Raw genomic sequence first — 16,361 nt, forward strand, 5'->3', positions numbered from 1 at the left:
CATAAACAACCAGAGGTCTCCTGTACAAACAATCCTGTAGTTTATTACCATTTCTGTTGCTTTTTTTGTTTTGTAACCCTATGTGTCAGCATAAATTATTTTCCCTTATTACAGCATTCTGTTAGTCATACAAAATTTAATCCTTAACATGATATAGACAAGATGAATAAATTTGATGTCTACATTGAAGAAAGGCAAAGAAAAACCCCACTGTCTTCAAAAGAAATAACTAAACTGGATTAAGCAAGTAGATCATAAATAAATTTTCCCCTCCAATGTGTAGTATATATTCCACAATCAATACTTTTATATTTTACTTCTTTAACTATTTAACTTTGTAAAATGTAAAGAGGTTATGTAAAATGTAAGTGACTATGTCATCCCTTTCAAGTTCAAGAGAACAAATAACTACTAGCATAGAATGAAGGTCTTTGTGCAGCTTTTCCATCAGCCTACTGATATTGCAAGTTGTTGAAAAAAGACAGTTGATGAGTTAACAGTGAATCTAGTTAAGAGAATAAAATGAAAATTTGTTCATAAGATCTGGAAAGATATAAAATGAAATTAATCAGATTGCTATTTTTCTTTCTAGGTTTTGTGATCCTAATCTCTCTTGATTCTTTTCCTACTACTCTGATGGTTTCTCCCCCAGATCATGCCCACTCTTTTGCTTAGTGGTAATGTTAGATGTCATGGTTTCAGATGATTTTCAGGTCTCTTTATCTCACCATTACATCCAGTCTCATCTTACCACCTGTCTATTGGATATCTTGAACTGGAAGTCCTGTCAAAATTTCCAATTCAAAATGTTCCAAAACTAACTCATTATCTTTATCTCTCAGACATCACTATCCTTCCAGGCACTCAGTTCAAAATCTAAAGATTATCCTTGACTTTTCACTGTGACTCACTCTACACATCCAATCTTTTGAAAAGTCTTGTCTTTTCTATCTTTGTAATATTTATTCATTTAAACTTCATGTTTTCTCCAATACTACTATCACCCTGGTCCTGATCCTTATCACCTGACATTTATAGAAACCTTCTGGTTGGTCTTCCTGTCTCTAGTTTTTCCTTACTCGAAGTCCATACTGCACTGTTTCCAAAGTAATTTTTCTAAAGGGTTGGTATAGCCATGAAAGATCAAATATAAAATCTTGTGAGTTTTGCAGGCTTTATGGTCTAGGATTTTCTTATCTGTCCAGTTTTCTTTATTAGATTCCAAATACCCTCTGAATCAGTGACACAGGTTTTTTTTGTGGTTCCTCTAATGACTTCATTTCTTGTCTCCTTGCTTCCCTGACTTCCTTCAAGATTCATTTCAAATTCCACCTTCCAAAAGAAACCTTTACAATTCTCCACTTCCACTGTCTTCACTATAAAATTATTTCCCACATCTGTCTATCCATCCATTCATCCATCTATGTATCTGTCATCTATCAGATATCTGTCAATCCATTTAGTATATACATTATTATTCAGTTATTTTCTGCATGAAAATATAAGTTCTTTAACTACAGAAACTACTGCCTTTCTTTATATTCTTAACCCTAAGTACAATGTTTGGCACATAATAAGCACATTTAATAAAATGCATATTGACTGCCAAATGGTTCTAATTATTGGATTGTACATTTTTAAAATATGCAAATGCAAGTTTTAAAGGCTGAAAGAAAAAAAAAAAACAAATATCCATGGGTCTGTTAGAAATATGGGATATTTCTGAATTAAAATATTTTGGAATTTCAAATCATAAAATAATTTTTGTATACATTTTAAAAACTCATTTTTCTTATCTTGTTTATCAAAATCAAAAATCTTTACACTAGGTTTATCCGCATATAAATATTAGACAATCATGTCCCAAAGGGAATGAGTTTTATGTTTTATAACAAATATTTTAGACACTGGGTAGAATCTAGCTACAGTGCAGGTCTTTGGAAGTTTTCCCAGTACTCTGATAATATTCAACAGGAGGTCGTCTGGTCTAAAGACATTAATTCCTACTATGGTGACTACTGAGTTGTTCAAGTAATAAAATACTAATAAATTACATTTATATAATGGAAACATAGATCATTTTACACATGTGTTATTTGAGGAAGTTGTTGTCTAACTTATTTTTTATTTTTAAATGTGAGTTGGATCAGTTATTTTTAGGATCTGTTTATTTCTTGAATCTTAATTCTAAATAATGAATAAATATTTGTGAAATAGCAAAATTCTGGATTCTTCCAGCCAATTATTTGTCAGTAGAGAAATTACTTTTAATAAAAAGACTATCATTTAATTCTTTTATCTTTTCTATTGGAGATAGACAATTGAGTTAATCTGAATCTCTAATTATATGCCTTTTGCTTTGTAATTGTAATTCAAGAATTTCACATTATAATACTCAACATTTTCACAATTCATGCAGTGATATCTTTTTTAAAAAAAGAATATAAAATCTCAGATATAAAATATACTTAGTTCCCATTAGAAACATAGGCACTTCACAATTGTATCTGATCATTAAAAATATTTTCTTCATTCCAGAGGACTAAATATAATAAAGAAGTAAATATGTGTTTATTATACAGAAGATAAGTAGTCCATATGAATGTAAGGATGCTTCTATACCCCATAATCTCTGCCTTTGGAATAGTCAAAAGAGTAAAAAAAAATACTCATACAACTGGATATTTTTTATTTAAAATTTTTTTAACTTAAACCTCTGAGTTACATTTTAAGAAATTTACCTAGGAAATCTAATCTATAAGTAACACTCCTTCCTATTTGTTAACTACCATTCATGTCAATTGTTAGGGTGGCTGACTATTTCTTTCCTCAAACCTCTTGAGGTTAACCTGAGAACTTGAGGGTTTCTAGTACTCTCACTTTTTTGTCCATAACAATTCCCTTTCAGAAGTTTGAATGAACTTGCTACCCTATATCAGGAATGACTGTTTTTGAACTAGCATCTGTCTTAATCCTGCTGACTGATTCTTCAACCAATGTCTGTCTCTCTGTCTGTCTGTCTGCCTGCCTGCCTGTATATAGATCTATAGATGTATGTAGATGTATAAATAAATAAATATATAAATAAATAGATAGGTATATAGATATTTGTATAGAAATATATATACATACACAGACAGAAATCCAATAAGCATTTTGTTCTTTCTAAATTGATTAAAATATTTTCACAAATAGTTTATCACTCTTGATAAGTCATTTAAGGCTTGTTCTCACTTGATAAAAGTTTGATTGTATAGAACATCAAGGTAGTTAATTAAAGTATAATGTTATGATTGATTGATTCAATTTATCTCTAGCCTTTCATTCTTCTACAATTTTAACATTTGCTCTCCTGAGAAAATCTATTAAAGCCTATTTAGAAATTTCATAGTTCCAAATCCTAGAGTCATCTCTTAGTAACTTGGAAAGTTTCAACATTAACAAAAGTTTGAATGCTCCCCCAATGCTGTGAACTAAAGAGTCTGAAGGAAAAATTTATGAAATACATTTAATAACCAGTCAGTAATTAAATCACTTCCATATTCCTCAAAATCTAATTTCTATTAGTTATAATTTAGTAGTAATTAATTATAATTCAATATTGGTCATGTTGTAAAAGAAAATATAGACAGAAAATAACCTAAAATAAAAGAAGTTTAGAAAAGTATGCTTCAGTCTTTATTCAGAGTTTATCAATTCTCATTCTAGGGATATCATTTTTCACCATAGGTCATTGTCTTGAATTATTGTTCTCATCAGAGTTGCTAAATCATTCAGGTGTTCTGCTCACTTCAAACTATGGAGCGTTGCACTGCCAGCAGAGGGCCTTGGAGATAGCTGCATTGGCAACAAAAGTAGCTTTTGGAGCTCATTCCATGGAATTTGAGGGAATGGAACATACAGAAGGAGTTTGCAGGAGACACTTTGCAACCTTTAAAAGGCTTAGGACCCTGCTGCATTTCCCATACACAGTTTTGTGTTACAGTATCAGGAACAAAAGGTGCTAGCAATAAAACTTATGGTCACAGAGAAGCAAGAATCCTGGTCAAAAGAAATGCCAAAATTCACTGGAAAAAAAATAAATTTTTTAGGTGTAGAACTGGCCAAGTGGAGAAAAAAAAAGAGACAGGTATATGAATTCCCTGAAGAAAATAATCTTTTAAAAATGAGAATTGGGCAATTGGAAGGTAAGTGTCTCATAAGACACCAAGAAATAATGGAGGCGGGGGGAATCAAAAGGATGAAAAAATAAAAGAAAATGGGGGATATCTCATTGGAAAGGCAAATAACTTGGAAAATAGAATGAAGAGAGATAATTTAGGAATTATTAAACTACTGCAAAGCCATGATAAAAAACAGGCTAGAGATTGTATTTCAAAAAATTAATGAGAAAAACTGACCTGAAATCCTAAAACCAGATGGTTAAAAAACAAAGAAAGAAAGAACCCACCAACACTTCCTAAAAGAAATACCAAAATGAAAACTCCCAGAAATATTATAGTTTATTACAGAGCTTCTAGGTCAAGGAGAAAATATTGAAAGCAATCAAAAAGAAATAATTAAAATATCATGGAGTCAAAATCAGGGTCACATAAGATTTGGCAACTTCCCTAATAAAGGATCAGAAACCTTGGAATATGACAATTCAGAAAGCAAGGACTGAAATCAAGAATAACTTATTCATCAAAACTGAGTAGAATCTATCAGGGGGAGGGATGGATATTTAATGAAATAAAGGGACTTTCAAGCATCCTGTTGAAAAAAGTAGATGAATAGAAAATTCAACTTTCAAATAAAAGACTCAAGAGAAGCATAAAAAGGTACACATGAAAGAGAAATCCTAATGGTTTTTATGGTCAGTTTTTTTTGTTTGTTTTCTCATTTTGTTTCTTGATTTTCAACTTTATGTTAAAGTTGGGTTCTGGTTTTGGCATAAGTAGAGGGCATGTCTTGAGCTTTAAGCTTTTTTACATTGCCCTTTTTAGCACTATTTCTGAACAACTTCCAGAGAAGCTTCTAGTGTTTCTAAGTTGTGCTGGGTACAATTGTAATCATTGCTATTTTAGTCTGCACTCTGGTCCTTACCCAGGAAGGATCCTCGATCCCTTGAGATTTCAATCTCTATTCCTCCACAGTTCCCATGATCCCTTGGGACCAGAAATGATATTGTTTCTCAAGTTCCCTCATCTATTTTGACCGAAAGTGATACTGACTCTCAGGGCTTTCATTTCTTCTTGATAGAAAGTGAGTTTCTCCTCATTTGAAATATGACTTAGAAGTATGTATAGGTGATGGAATGGTCAAGTAGCATCTGATCATGTGTCCAGTTCTATCACAGAGATCTCTTGTAATCTCTTTCTTACAGGCTGCCAGGTGATCTTACCATCTCTGGCTTTAGAGTTCCCAAACCTACTGCTGTTTTTGTCACCATCAATGATGTTCATCCACATGGACTTCATATCAACTTTCACTCCATCCAATCTGTCTTTATGAACTATTTAATTGTGTTGGGCTGGAAGAATATATTACTGACCTTTTATTGGATGCAATTTAATAGGCGAATACCATTTTATAGTGATTTTAAAAGAACTTTCCTGTTCTGATTGTTCAAAGAGCGGGAAAAGAGGCCATGGTCAAGAACCTGGAAGAAAAAAATTATTATTCCCTCTGTATCATTTTCAAAACAAAGATTGAAGACTAATGTAATTTATAAAAATTCATTAAATTTATTCTATTCTAATTAGTTAGGAATTATATTGGAAATTGGAACTTCTCATATTTTGAGCATCCTGGGGCAAATTCTAGTGGAATTCTCAATTATTCAGGCTTTATTCTCCAGCCCTAATGTGTCATCTTGGAGGTTTTCAGAATTGTATCTACAAAAGTGAAAGGTTGTCAGGCCCATATGAGGGAATTCAAGATCCTTTTGTAGGCTGCTGAGGTAAAAGAAGGCTGACTCTCAGTATTTGTTGTTATTTTACATAAAAGCAAAATAAGAAATAAATACATTGCAATGACTTTTTTCAAACCTTGAAACATCGTCTAAATCATCTTCAGAAGCTATATGCCTAGTTTGAAGGTCCATAAGAGTATAAGGGGAATATCCTGCTAAAGAAAATAGGAAGAAGGAATGAAACAAGTTTTGATAATTTGATTTCATGAGAAAAATCTACAAACATGTATGAAGAGATATTAAGAGTGGACTTCAGATGAACTCATAGATGACTCAGCTGAAGTAGATAAAGAAATGTTGAATATACATCACACTTGTATACCTAAATTATTTGTTATAAGGACTATATCAAACTAAAGGAAGAAATAAGCAAATATATACAGAAAGAAGTGAAGTTATGAGAAACATATTATGAGGAGTTACTTAGTCACAAACAGAATCGATTCCCTGATTCTGAAATAGAGATTAAAAAGAAGGATAGGGAATAAATCTAAAGTGTACTTTAGATTACTTCTTAGAAAATTAGAAAATGGTTGGATAATTAATGGTATATTAAAATATCAGAGTACTAATACACTGTCAATGACAAAAGAGATGACTAGAACTAGAAGGAAAGTATGAATTAGCTCAGAGAATTATGGGAAAATATTAACTGGCAGTGTAAAGTGAGCAGAATGGGAACAATTCTTTTAAGAATAGGTAAAATAGGGACACTTAGCTGGTGCAGTGGATAGCACACCAGCCCTGAAGTGAGGAGGACCTGAGTTCAAATCTAGTCTCAGACATTTAATACTTTGTAGTTGTATGACCCTAGACAAGTCACTTAACTGCAATTGCCTCTGCAATATATATATATATATATATATATATATATATATAAAACAATTATAAAGACTTAAAAATTCTGAGCAATGTAATATTTTATCTTGCAGTATATTACTGACAGAGATATGATGCATACAAGGAGAATATTTTTGTGGGTATGATCAGTCTGTATTAATATTGTTTGATCATTATTTCCAAAAATTCCCTTTATTTTTTCTATTTTTAATTAAATGATGGGAGTTTAGGGAGAAGAGAGGCAGGACATAGTGATCTCTCTCCTAAAGAGGGTCTTAGGATTCTATTTAAAAGCAAACAGTATAATATGAAGTTTCATATAGAAACACACAGTTTTTACATCACCCTGAGGGGAAAATGTAACTGGTCTGGCTTCAAAGGAGAATGAGGCTAGAATACTTGCTAAATTGTGTGGCTTATTCAGGACAATTCTTCCCATTAAAGTTTTAGAGGAATTCCTCAGTGATTAGAAGTATTCTAGCATATTATCTGCCAGTAACAGGAATTCTAGTTCCATTTTGCCAATTTATATTAATTGTATTTTATTATAAATGGATATTTAATTGAAAAACATTAAAATAAATAACATCTGTAATTAATATTTTTATTGTATCATACATAACTATATATGATACTGTTTGCTCTCTGTGCTATTATACACTATAATTAACATTCTATCCAGAAAATTATGAAACCCAAATTTAATAAAATGATACTTAATACAAAAACATATTTACAGAACAAAAAATTATAGAAGAATATATTAGCATTCTTTAAAATTAGGTTTTATATATAATTAAAATTTCAACTATGATACCATAGTTCACTCACAAGTTACAAAATAAAAACTAAACAGAAATTGATAGTATCATCATATATCTGCCTCATTATTCTTTACATATCATTCCCACTATAGAATATAGGAAAGCTTGAGCACTCTGGCTGAATTTTTCCACAGGCTTTCATCTTTAGATGAAATATATTTGAGACAGAAAGAAATAAAAACTTTCCCCATTTCCCCCCCCCAACATTTTATATATTTTTGTCCCCTTTCTACTTGACTTTGTCCAATTTATCATGTGATCATCTGATAAGAATACAGAGTACTATATTCTAAGAAGATATTTTCTTTTGTTGATCATGTCATTCCCAACCTAGTAACTGATTTGTTGATTGATAATTGGTTTTTCCCATTAGGTAGTGTTACATCAAACTATTTCTGGATTATATTAAGGAATTCTCTTTGAGAGATTTTAACAATTTTTTATTTTGTCTAAAATTTCAGGCATGGGATTGTTTTGTTTCAATGTGCAGTTGATTTTCTATATTTTAGTGTACTTTAACAATTAATAGTAACCTTATAATCCCTTTTCTTTTTCCTCTGTCAAGTTCCACCCAATTTGACTGTTCCTCAGGAAAAATCACCTTTGGTAACCAGAGAAGGGGATACCATAGAACTACAGTGCCAAGTAACTGGAAAACCTAAACCCATTATCCTCTGGACTAGAGCGGACAAAGAAGTTGCTATGCCAGATGGGTCTATGCAAATGGAAAGTTATGACGGAACACTGAGAATTGTGAATGTATCTAGGGAGATGTCAGGAATGTACAGATGTCAGACTAGCCAGTACAATGGATTTAATGTAACACCAAGGGAAGCATTGGTACAGCTCATTGTACAATGTAAGTGAATTCCTTTCCTATTATTGTCTTTTGGGGAAAATGGAAGAAAACAAGTAGCCCCTTAAGTAAAGGAAAATTATTTTTGCTACTGGTTTAGCAATTTGAATTTCAATACAATTATTTCACTTGTAACTTTTTTTGTTATAAACAATGTCTTGTCTTTATGTTTTAAAATGTTTTAAATATCTGTTTTCTACAGATCCTCCTGCTGTGGAACCACCATTCCTGGAAATAAGACAAGGACAAGATAGAAGTGTCACAATGAGTTGCAGAGTATTGAGAGCCTATCCTATCCGGGTGCTGACCTATGAATGGCGCCTTGGCAATAAGTTATTACGGATGGGTCAATTTGATTCACAAGAGTACACAGAGTACACACTGAAGGATCTATCCAATGAAAACTATGGGATTTACAATTGTAACATTATAAATGAAGCTGGAGCTGGAAGATGCAGCTATCTTGTTACAGGTAGGAATTCAAAGACATTTTCAGTGAATTAAAACAACAATAACAGCAATACATAGGACACTTCATTCTATGTTAATGAAAGCATATATGAAAATCCATGGAGCAAAATAGACTTCTTTCTAGAATAGTTTCTAATTATTGACTTGTAAGATAAATCTAGTCTAGAAATTAAGATAAAATATTTCAATTTCAATAAGGCTTATAAGTAGAGCTGTTATTTTGAGTCTTTTATTAATTAAAAGAATAAGGGAACAAATTTTTTTATTATAACTTTTTATTGACAGAGCCCATGTCTGGGTAATTTTTTTTACAATATTATCCCTTGCACTCACTTCTGTTCCGACTTTTCCCCTCCCTCCTTTCACCTCCTCCCCCAGATGGCAAGCAGTCCTATACATGTTAAATATGTCACAGTATATCCTAGATACAATATATGTGTGCAGAACCGAACAGTTCTCTTGTTGCACAGGAAGAATTGGATTCAGAAGGTAAAAATAACCCGGGAAGAAAGACGAAAATGCAAGCAGTTTGCATTCATTTCCGAGTGTTCTTTCTGTAGCTACTTCTGTCCATCCTTGAGCAATTGAAACTGAGTTAGATCTCTTTGTCAAAGAAATCCACTTCCATCAGAATACATCCTCATACAGTATTGTTGTTGAGGTATATAATGATCTCCTGGTTCTGCTCATTTCACTTAGCATCAGTTCATGTAAATCTCGCCAATCCACTCAATCCTCTCTGTATTCATCCTACTGGTCATTTCTTACAGAACAATAATATTTAAAGGAACAAATATTAATGGTATTCACTTTAAGTTAAAATACAAATTCATTTGAGAAAATGTTAAATTATTTGAAGATAAATCTTTTATATATGGTCTTCTTAGAATAGTAAGTAGATTTTTTTTAAATCCCCCTATTTGATTTCCTCACAAACTTGAAATAAAATAATATTTTAGATCCTAGCATTTAGATCCTAGCATTTCATTTTTTAAAAGTTTTACTGATTTTTTTTGGTTAAATATTTTTCTCTATTGCCTTTTGTAACAAAGTAAAGCAATTAAATAAAACTAATAATACAATGACCTCATCTGAAAGTTCATAAAATATTCCATGTCAATAAAATCCTCCATGCCTATTTTTAAAAAATAAATGACACAGTTGTTAAAATGTTGGGCTCAGAGTCAGGAATACTTGAGTTAAAATTTGACTTCAGATAATTTCTAGCTGTGTGAACCTGGGGAAGTTGCCTAACCTCTGTTTGCCTCACTTGCTTCATCTATAAAATAGAATAATAATATCATCTACTTCCTAGAATTGTTGTGAAGATCAAATGAGACAATAATTGTAAAGAATTTAGTACAGTGACTGACACACAGTAGATATTATATAAATAATAGCTATTATTATTGTTATTTTATTTCCTTTCATCTTTTACTCCAAAAAAGAAAAAAAAAACAAATGTATTGAAAGAAAGATACATTTTTCTATCATGTCATTTCATTCTTCATCATCCTGATTTTGATATAGTAAGATTTGTTCTTCTGCTTCTTCTTACCAAGAAGTAGGAATGACATGGACATTTCATATCTTTTAAAAATCATGAATCACCTAATTTCCTATAGAATATTACATTCAATTGCTTATTCGTCCATTCTTAAATTACAGTTGGATACATAACATACTAAAGCAAATGGATCTCTCTTTCCCTTTCTTCTTTTTAATACCAGAGCATAAGAAAGAGAGAAAGAAGCAAAGAAAGAAAAGGCAAGCCCAAGTATTAGAATAAAGACTCATTATTTCACAAAAATTATTGGGCAAGTTGAAAAATAGTATTGAAAAAATTTCATTTACAGCAACAGGTACGAGATAGCAGCCCAGATTTTTGGACAGCAAAAAAAGGCATCTTTAAAAGATTTCTCAATGGTAGAAAGATAATAGGTTCAATTCTTTGTATTCACACAATTCTCCAAAGTCATTCAAATTCCTTGAGGCAAGAATAGATCAGGGACTAGCAGAAATACATTTTAAAAGTAACCCATTATAGGCCAGCTGAGTTTTTGAACAAATTTCAGAGATATGACTTGAACAATTATTAGACAAAAGCAATTAGAGGACAAACTCAATTACTTGTAAATAGGATCAATAAAAAAATACAAAATCGATAATGATCATTTCAATACCTTTTTCTAAATTATGCATAAACAGCAGCAACATAAAAATTAATCATTTTAATTAGAGCACAACACTTAAATAACACATACAGAAAAGCAGTGATACTTTGTCTAAGTAATTACAAATAAAATTGCATGACAAAAGTCTTTGAAGAAGGATTAAAATTAAATGAGAAATTAAATAACAATACTAAACAATGGGTATATCAAAGAACAAATCAATAGCAATAATTTCATCAAAATAAAATATGAACAAAAAATTCAACAAAATTTGGGGGACGAAGTCAAAACAAAGCTTTGAGGAAATTTTATATTCTCTATGTGCTGACATTAATGAAAGACAGAAAACAAATGGTCTTGCAATAAAAAATAAATATCAATAAATTCAAAACAAAAATAGAAATCCTTAAAATCAGAGGAGAGATTAATAAAATTAAAACTTTAAAAGTTAATAAATAAAACCAGAATCTGGTTTGTAAAAAATAAAATAAAATAGGTTCGCTAGGGTTTTTTTTAAGTAAAGAAAACCAAATTGCCAGGGTCAAAAAATTTAAAAAGATAACTTCATAGCCAACAAAGAAGCAATAAAAACCAACTTTTAAGAAGTTATTCATCCAGCTATATTCCAATAAAATGAAAAATTCAACAATCAAATGAATATGTATAAAAAAATTTGATCAAACTAGCAGAATAAAAAAATAGAGGATTTCAATGATTATCTTAAAAAATAAGCCATAAATGAAAACTCAGAGGGAGCAAACAGGATCATATAGATTGCAACGAATTTTTCCAAATATTTAAAGAACAATTAATTCTAAAAAGAAATGTTTGTAATACTCTTGATTAGGAAGGGGGAAAAGTGGGGAGAGAAGAAAATGAAAATGATAGAGCAATTTCCTCAGCAAATATTTATGAAAACTTAAAATAAAACTATTAGTAAGAAGAGTTCAGTAATACATCACAAATATCCTAAACTATAATCAGTCTGGATTTATATCAAGAATACCTCAAGAACATTGAACAACAACAAAAACAACAAAAACAAATGGTATAGGAATAAGCAGAGCTTTTCGTAAAATGATAATTAGCATCTACTTAAAACCATTAGTCAACATTATCTGCAATAGGAATAAGTCAGAAACCTTTCCAAAAAGATCATGGCTTAAGGGGAGATATCCATTATCAACACTACTATTATAACTGTAAAATATGACAAGAAAAAGAAATTCAAGCAATAAGAACAGGTAAAGGGGAGGGGGGAAATACTATCATATTTTGCAGTTTACTTAAAGAATGCTAAAGAATCAGAAGATTAATCAAAAACAATTTACAACTTTAGCAAAGTTGAAAGATATAAAATCAATCTATATAAATTATTAACATTTCTTGATGTTATCAGTTAGAAGAAGAAATAAAAAGAGAATTTCCGTTCAAAACAACTACATCTTTGTGGCAATTTTCTTTCATGAAGATGTGGGAAACTGAATCAAATTTACAAAAATAATTTCCCAAATGAAAAATAGTCAAAGAATATACATTATCTGTTTTCAGAGAAATAAATCCAACCTATTAATAGCTATGTGAAAAAATCTCAAACTCCTTAATAATTTTAAAAATTCAAAACAATCATTTGGCACCTTTTCATATCATCAGATTGCTAAATTGACAAAACTTGCAATTCCCTTCCCTCTCCCTCTCCCTCTCCTTCTCCCTCTCTCTAACCTTCTCCCTCTCTTTCTCCCTCTCCCTCTCTCTCTCCCTCTCTCTAACTCTCTCCCTCTCTTTCTCCCTCTCCCTCTCTCTCTCCCTCTCTTTCTCTCTCTCTCTCTCTCCTTCTCTCTCTCTCCCTTTCCCTAACTCCCCCCTCTCTCTCTCCCTAACTCTCTCCCTCTCCTAACCCTTTCCCTCTCCTAACCCTTTCCCTCTCCCTCTCCCTCTCCCTCTCCCTCTCCCTCTCCCTCTCCCTCTCCCTCTCCCTCTCCCTCTCTCTCTCCCTCTCCCTCTCCCTCCCTCTCCCTCTCCTCTGTTTCTCTTTCTCCCTCTCTTTCTCCTTTCCCTTCCCTTCCCTTCCTTTCCCTTCCCTTCCCTTCCCTTCCCTTCCCTTCCCTTCCCTTTTTCTTTGTCTTTTTTTCCTTTCCCCTGCTTTTTTGGACATGGATAATGCTGGAATTTGTTTTGCATTATACACATGTATGTTTTGCAAAGGTAAGTATTTATAATGAATTTTGTTTCTTTTACCTTCTTAATGGGTAGAGGAGTGGGAAGGAGGAAAGGATTCAGAATTGAACATAAAATTGAATTGAATATAAAAAAGAAATAAATCTGTGTACAAAACAGAAAAAACCTCTTGTTCCTACCATTCCTGCTTCTGTTATTCTATCCCTTTCCTAACTAAACTCCTTGATAAAGCTATTATACTTAGTATCTTCACTTCCTCTCTTCTTTTTTAAACTCTTATAGACTGCTTCCAATCACATCATTTGACTGATTCTGCTTCTTCAAAGCTGATCTCTTAATTGCCCAGATCTAATGTCCTTTTCTCAGCCCTCATGCTTCCTTAGTTCTCTGCAGCATTTGATATTGCTAATAATCTCTTTGTGTATACTTTCTCTTCTCTGGGCTTTATATAACACCTCTCTCTTTTGTTTCTCCTCTCTATCTGAAGACTTCTTAGTCTTTATGTCATATACATTAACTGGGAGAGTTCCCCAAAATTCTTTCTTAGCCTTTTTCTTCTCTTTATATTATTTCATTTATTGAACTCAGTTAATAAATCAAATCAATTGGTTGGTTTGTTCTCTCTATTTCCAAAATGATATATCTCCAGCCCTAGTCTTGCTCCTGTGAACAATTCTACATCATTAGCTTCCTATCAGACATTTTGAACTAGATATCTTATAAACACATCAAACTCAAAATATCCAAAGCAGACTCATTCTTTTCCCCCAAATACTCCTCTCTTCCCAATTTATCTATTAGTATGAAGAGCATTCCATGCTCCCTTTCATTCAGTTTTACAATCTCAGTTTTACAACATCCTCGACTCATTATTCTCACCCCATATATCCATCTAATCATTTACTAAATGTAACTGTTTCTACCTACACATCTATCCTATGTATCTTCTTGCTGTGTACCATTTTATTGCCACAATTCATGTCTTCACTGATAAGACTGAAAAGCCAAACTAATTGATCATCACTTCAAGACTCTTCCCACTCCAATCCATTTTTCTAAAGTATAGTCTGACCAAGTCATTCCTCAATTCAATAAACTTCTCTTGTTTCTTATTTAGAATCAAATACAAACTCTTCTGTTTGAATCTTAAAACTTCACAACTTGACATCTTACTACTTTTATATTTATATCTTGTGCTCTGCTCCCCTACAAGCACTCTAAAATTCACCCATGCTGGCCTACTTGCTTTTCTTCAAACACAAGATACCATTTCTAATTTCCTTGTTTTTGCGCTTATTGTCCTCCATACATACATACTCTGTCCCTAACTTCCATTTCTTTAAAACTCTCATTTCAAGACAACTTTTATGTCATTTTCTACAGGAGGCTTTTCTAGCCCTCTTAGCTACTAGACTTGTTCCTCTAAGGTCAGTTTCCATCGATTTTCTATATGCACATATATGTGCATGTATACACACATTTATCTATATGTATGTATATATCTGTATATCTCTATCTATGTCCCATTCATCTCCCATATTAAATTAAGCTCCTTGAGTTTGGTGTCTGTTTTTGTCTGTTTCAAGCACTTACCACAGTGTCTGACCCATAGAAAGAACTTTGTAACTGGTGATTTATTGTTATTTTAGTCAGAGTCATAATTTATTATCATGCTTTTGAAATAGTTCAGTAATTTATTAAGCTTAATAAGCACCTTGATAGGTCATGAGAAAACACATAACAAAAAATTAAATGTGTAAAAAGAATAGATTTAAATGTACTCTTTGGGAAATTTCATTTTGGGTGAAATCCAGGTCTCCCTCATTGGGAGCAAAGGGAACTTCCTCATATTCTCTAGTAGAGTAAGCTAAGAATAGAGATATGAGGGATATGCTAGCTCCTCTCATGTCTTCCCAGAATCTTTTATTTCAGCATCCTGAAGTGAGGTTGTCCTTTTCCATTTTTCCTCTCCAAGCCAGAAGGCAGGAGTGCCTTAAACCTACTATAGAGTCTGAATCAACTCAAAGCTTAAAAAGAATTGAAGAGACATTCCTTTTTTTTTTTTTTCATTCTTGTCAACAATCCCACCTCTCACACAGGGCAAAGCACTGATCTTTTGAGAAGAAAGTCCCATACCAATGAGCTTTTAAATACAGAGGTAATATTCCTCCCATAGACCAAAACTTTTCAGTCTCTTTCAAAGATCAACTGAAGCCAAGTCCAAATCAGTAAATATATGGTATAAGATAAGCAGTAGTGATTTAACATAATCATTGAAACTGGAAAAATATCACTTAATAGTACATGCAGTAGACAGAGCATTACTGGGAGGATACTATAGTGACATCATACCTATTTGTTTATAGGACAAAGAACATGAGTATTTTTAAAAGTACATGTTTATTCATAGAATATAGCAATCAATCAAGAGCAGTAATCATAACTTATATAAATCAAAGCTATCTAGCTAAGCAACAACACTATCAATAGGCCTATATATAATAAAAACATAATTACTAATAAGAGCATATATACAAAACAACAGACATTGTGATAGCTTGAATACTATACAAAACATAGTCAAACAATTATAACAGCAAAATAAAACATACTCAGACATGCAGAAGTTCATGTATGTAACAGTAAAGATAGGCAATTTCATCACAGGTATTTTTTCACATCATCAGTCTTTAGTATTATTCCCTAGAGAAATGTGCAACTAATAGCCCTTTGGCTGTGTTACAAACCGTTCTCCAGAATGGTTGGATAAGTTCACAAATCCATCAACTATGCATTAGTGTCCTGTTCTTCCATATTTCCTCTAACATCTGTCTTCATTCTTAAGGTCTAGGTCTATTCCTGATATTAAGAATCTCTATGCTGTTTAACGACAAACATTAGACACTGCTCACATTAATACACAAATATTGTGCAATAGATAAATGTATAATATTTTAGAAATGATTGTCTATTGAATGAATATGCTATGCTTTACTATAATGAATCAATGAAATAAATAAACCATTGAATAAATTGATTTTAAAAAGAAACAAAAAAGAAACTAA

At 31.9% G+C, this 16,361-nt stretch overlaps 1 protein-coding gene across 1 annotated transcript in view; it reads left to right on the forward strand.

The window, feature by feature from the left end:
• Positions 1-16,361, forward strand: part of MDGA2 (MAM domain containing glycosylphosphatidylinositol anchor 2) — an 816,139-nt gene that overhangs the window by 408,425 nt on the left and 391,353 nt on the right. Inside the window, exons 8-9 of the mRNA XM_051978002.1 lie at positions 8,183-8,476; positions 8,676-8,945. Coding sequence (XP_051833962.1) covers positions 8,183-8,476; positions 8,676-8,945 — 564 coding nt within the window. The remainder of the gene's footprint in view (positions 1-8,182; positions 8,477-8,675; positions 8,946-16,361) is intronic.

This window comes from Antechinus flavipes, chromosome 2 (assembly GCF_016432865.1).
Source record: "Antechinus flavipes isolate AdamAnt ecotype Samford, QLD, Australia chromosome 2, AdamAnt_v2, whole genome shotgun sequence".
Lineage (NCBI taxonomy): Eukaryota > Metazoa > Chordata > Mammalia > Dasyuromorphia > Dasyuridae > Antechinus > Antechinus flavipes.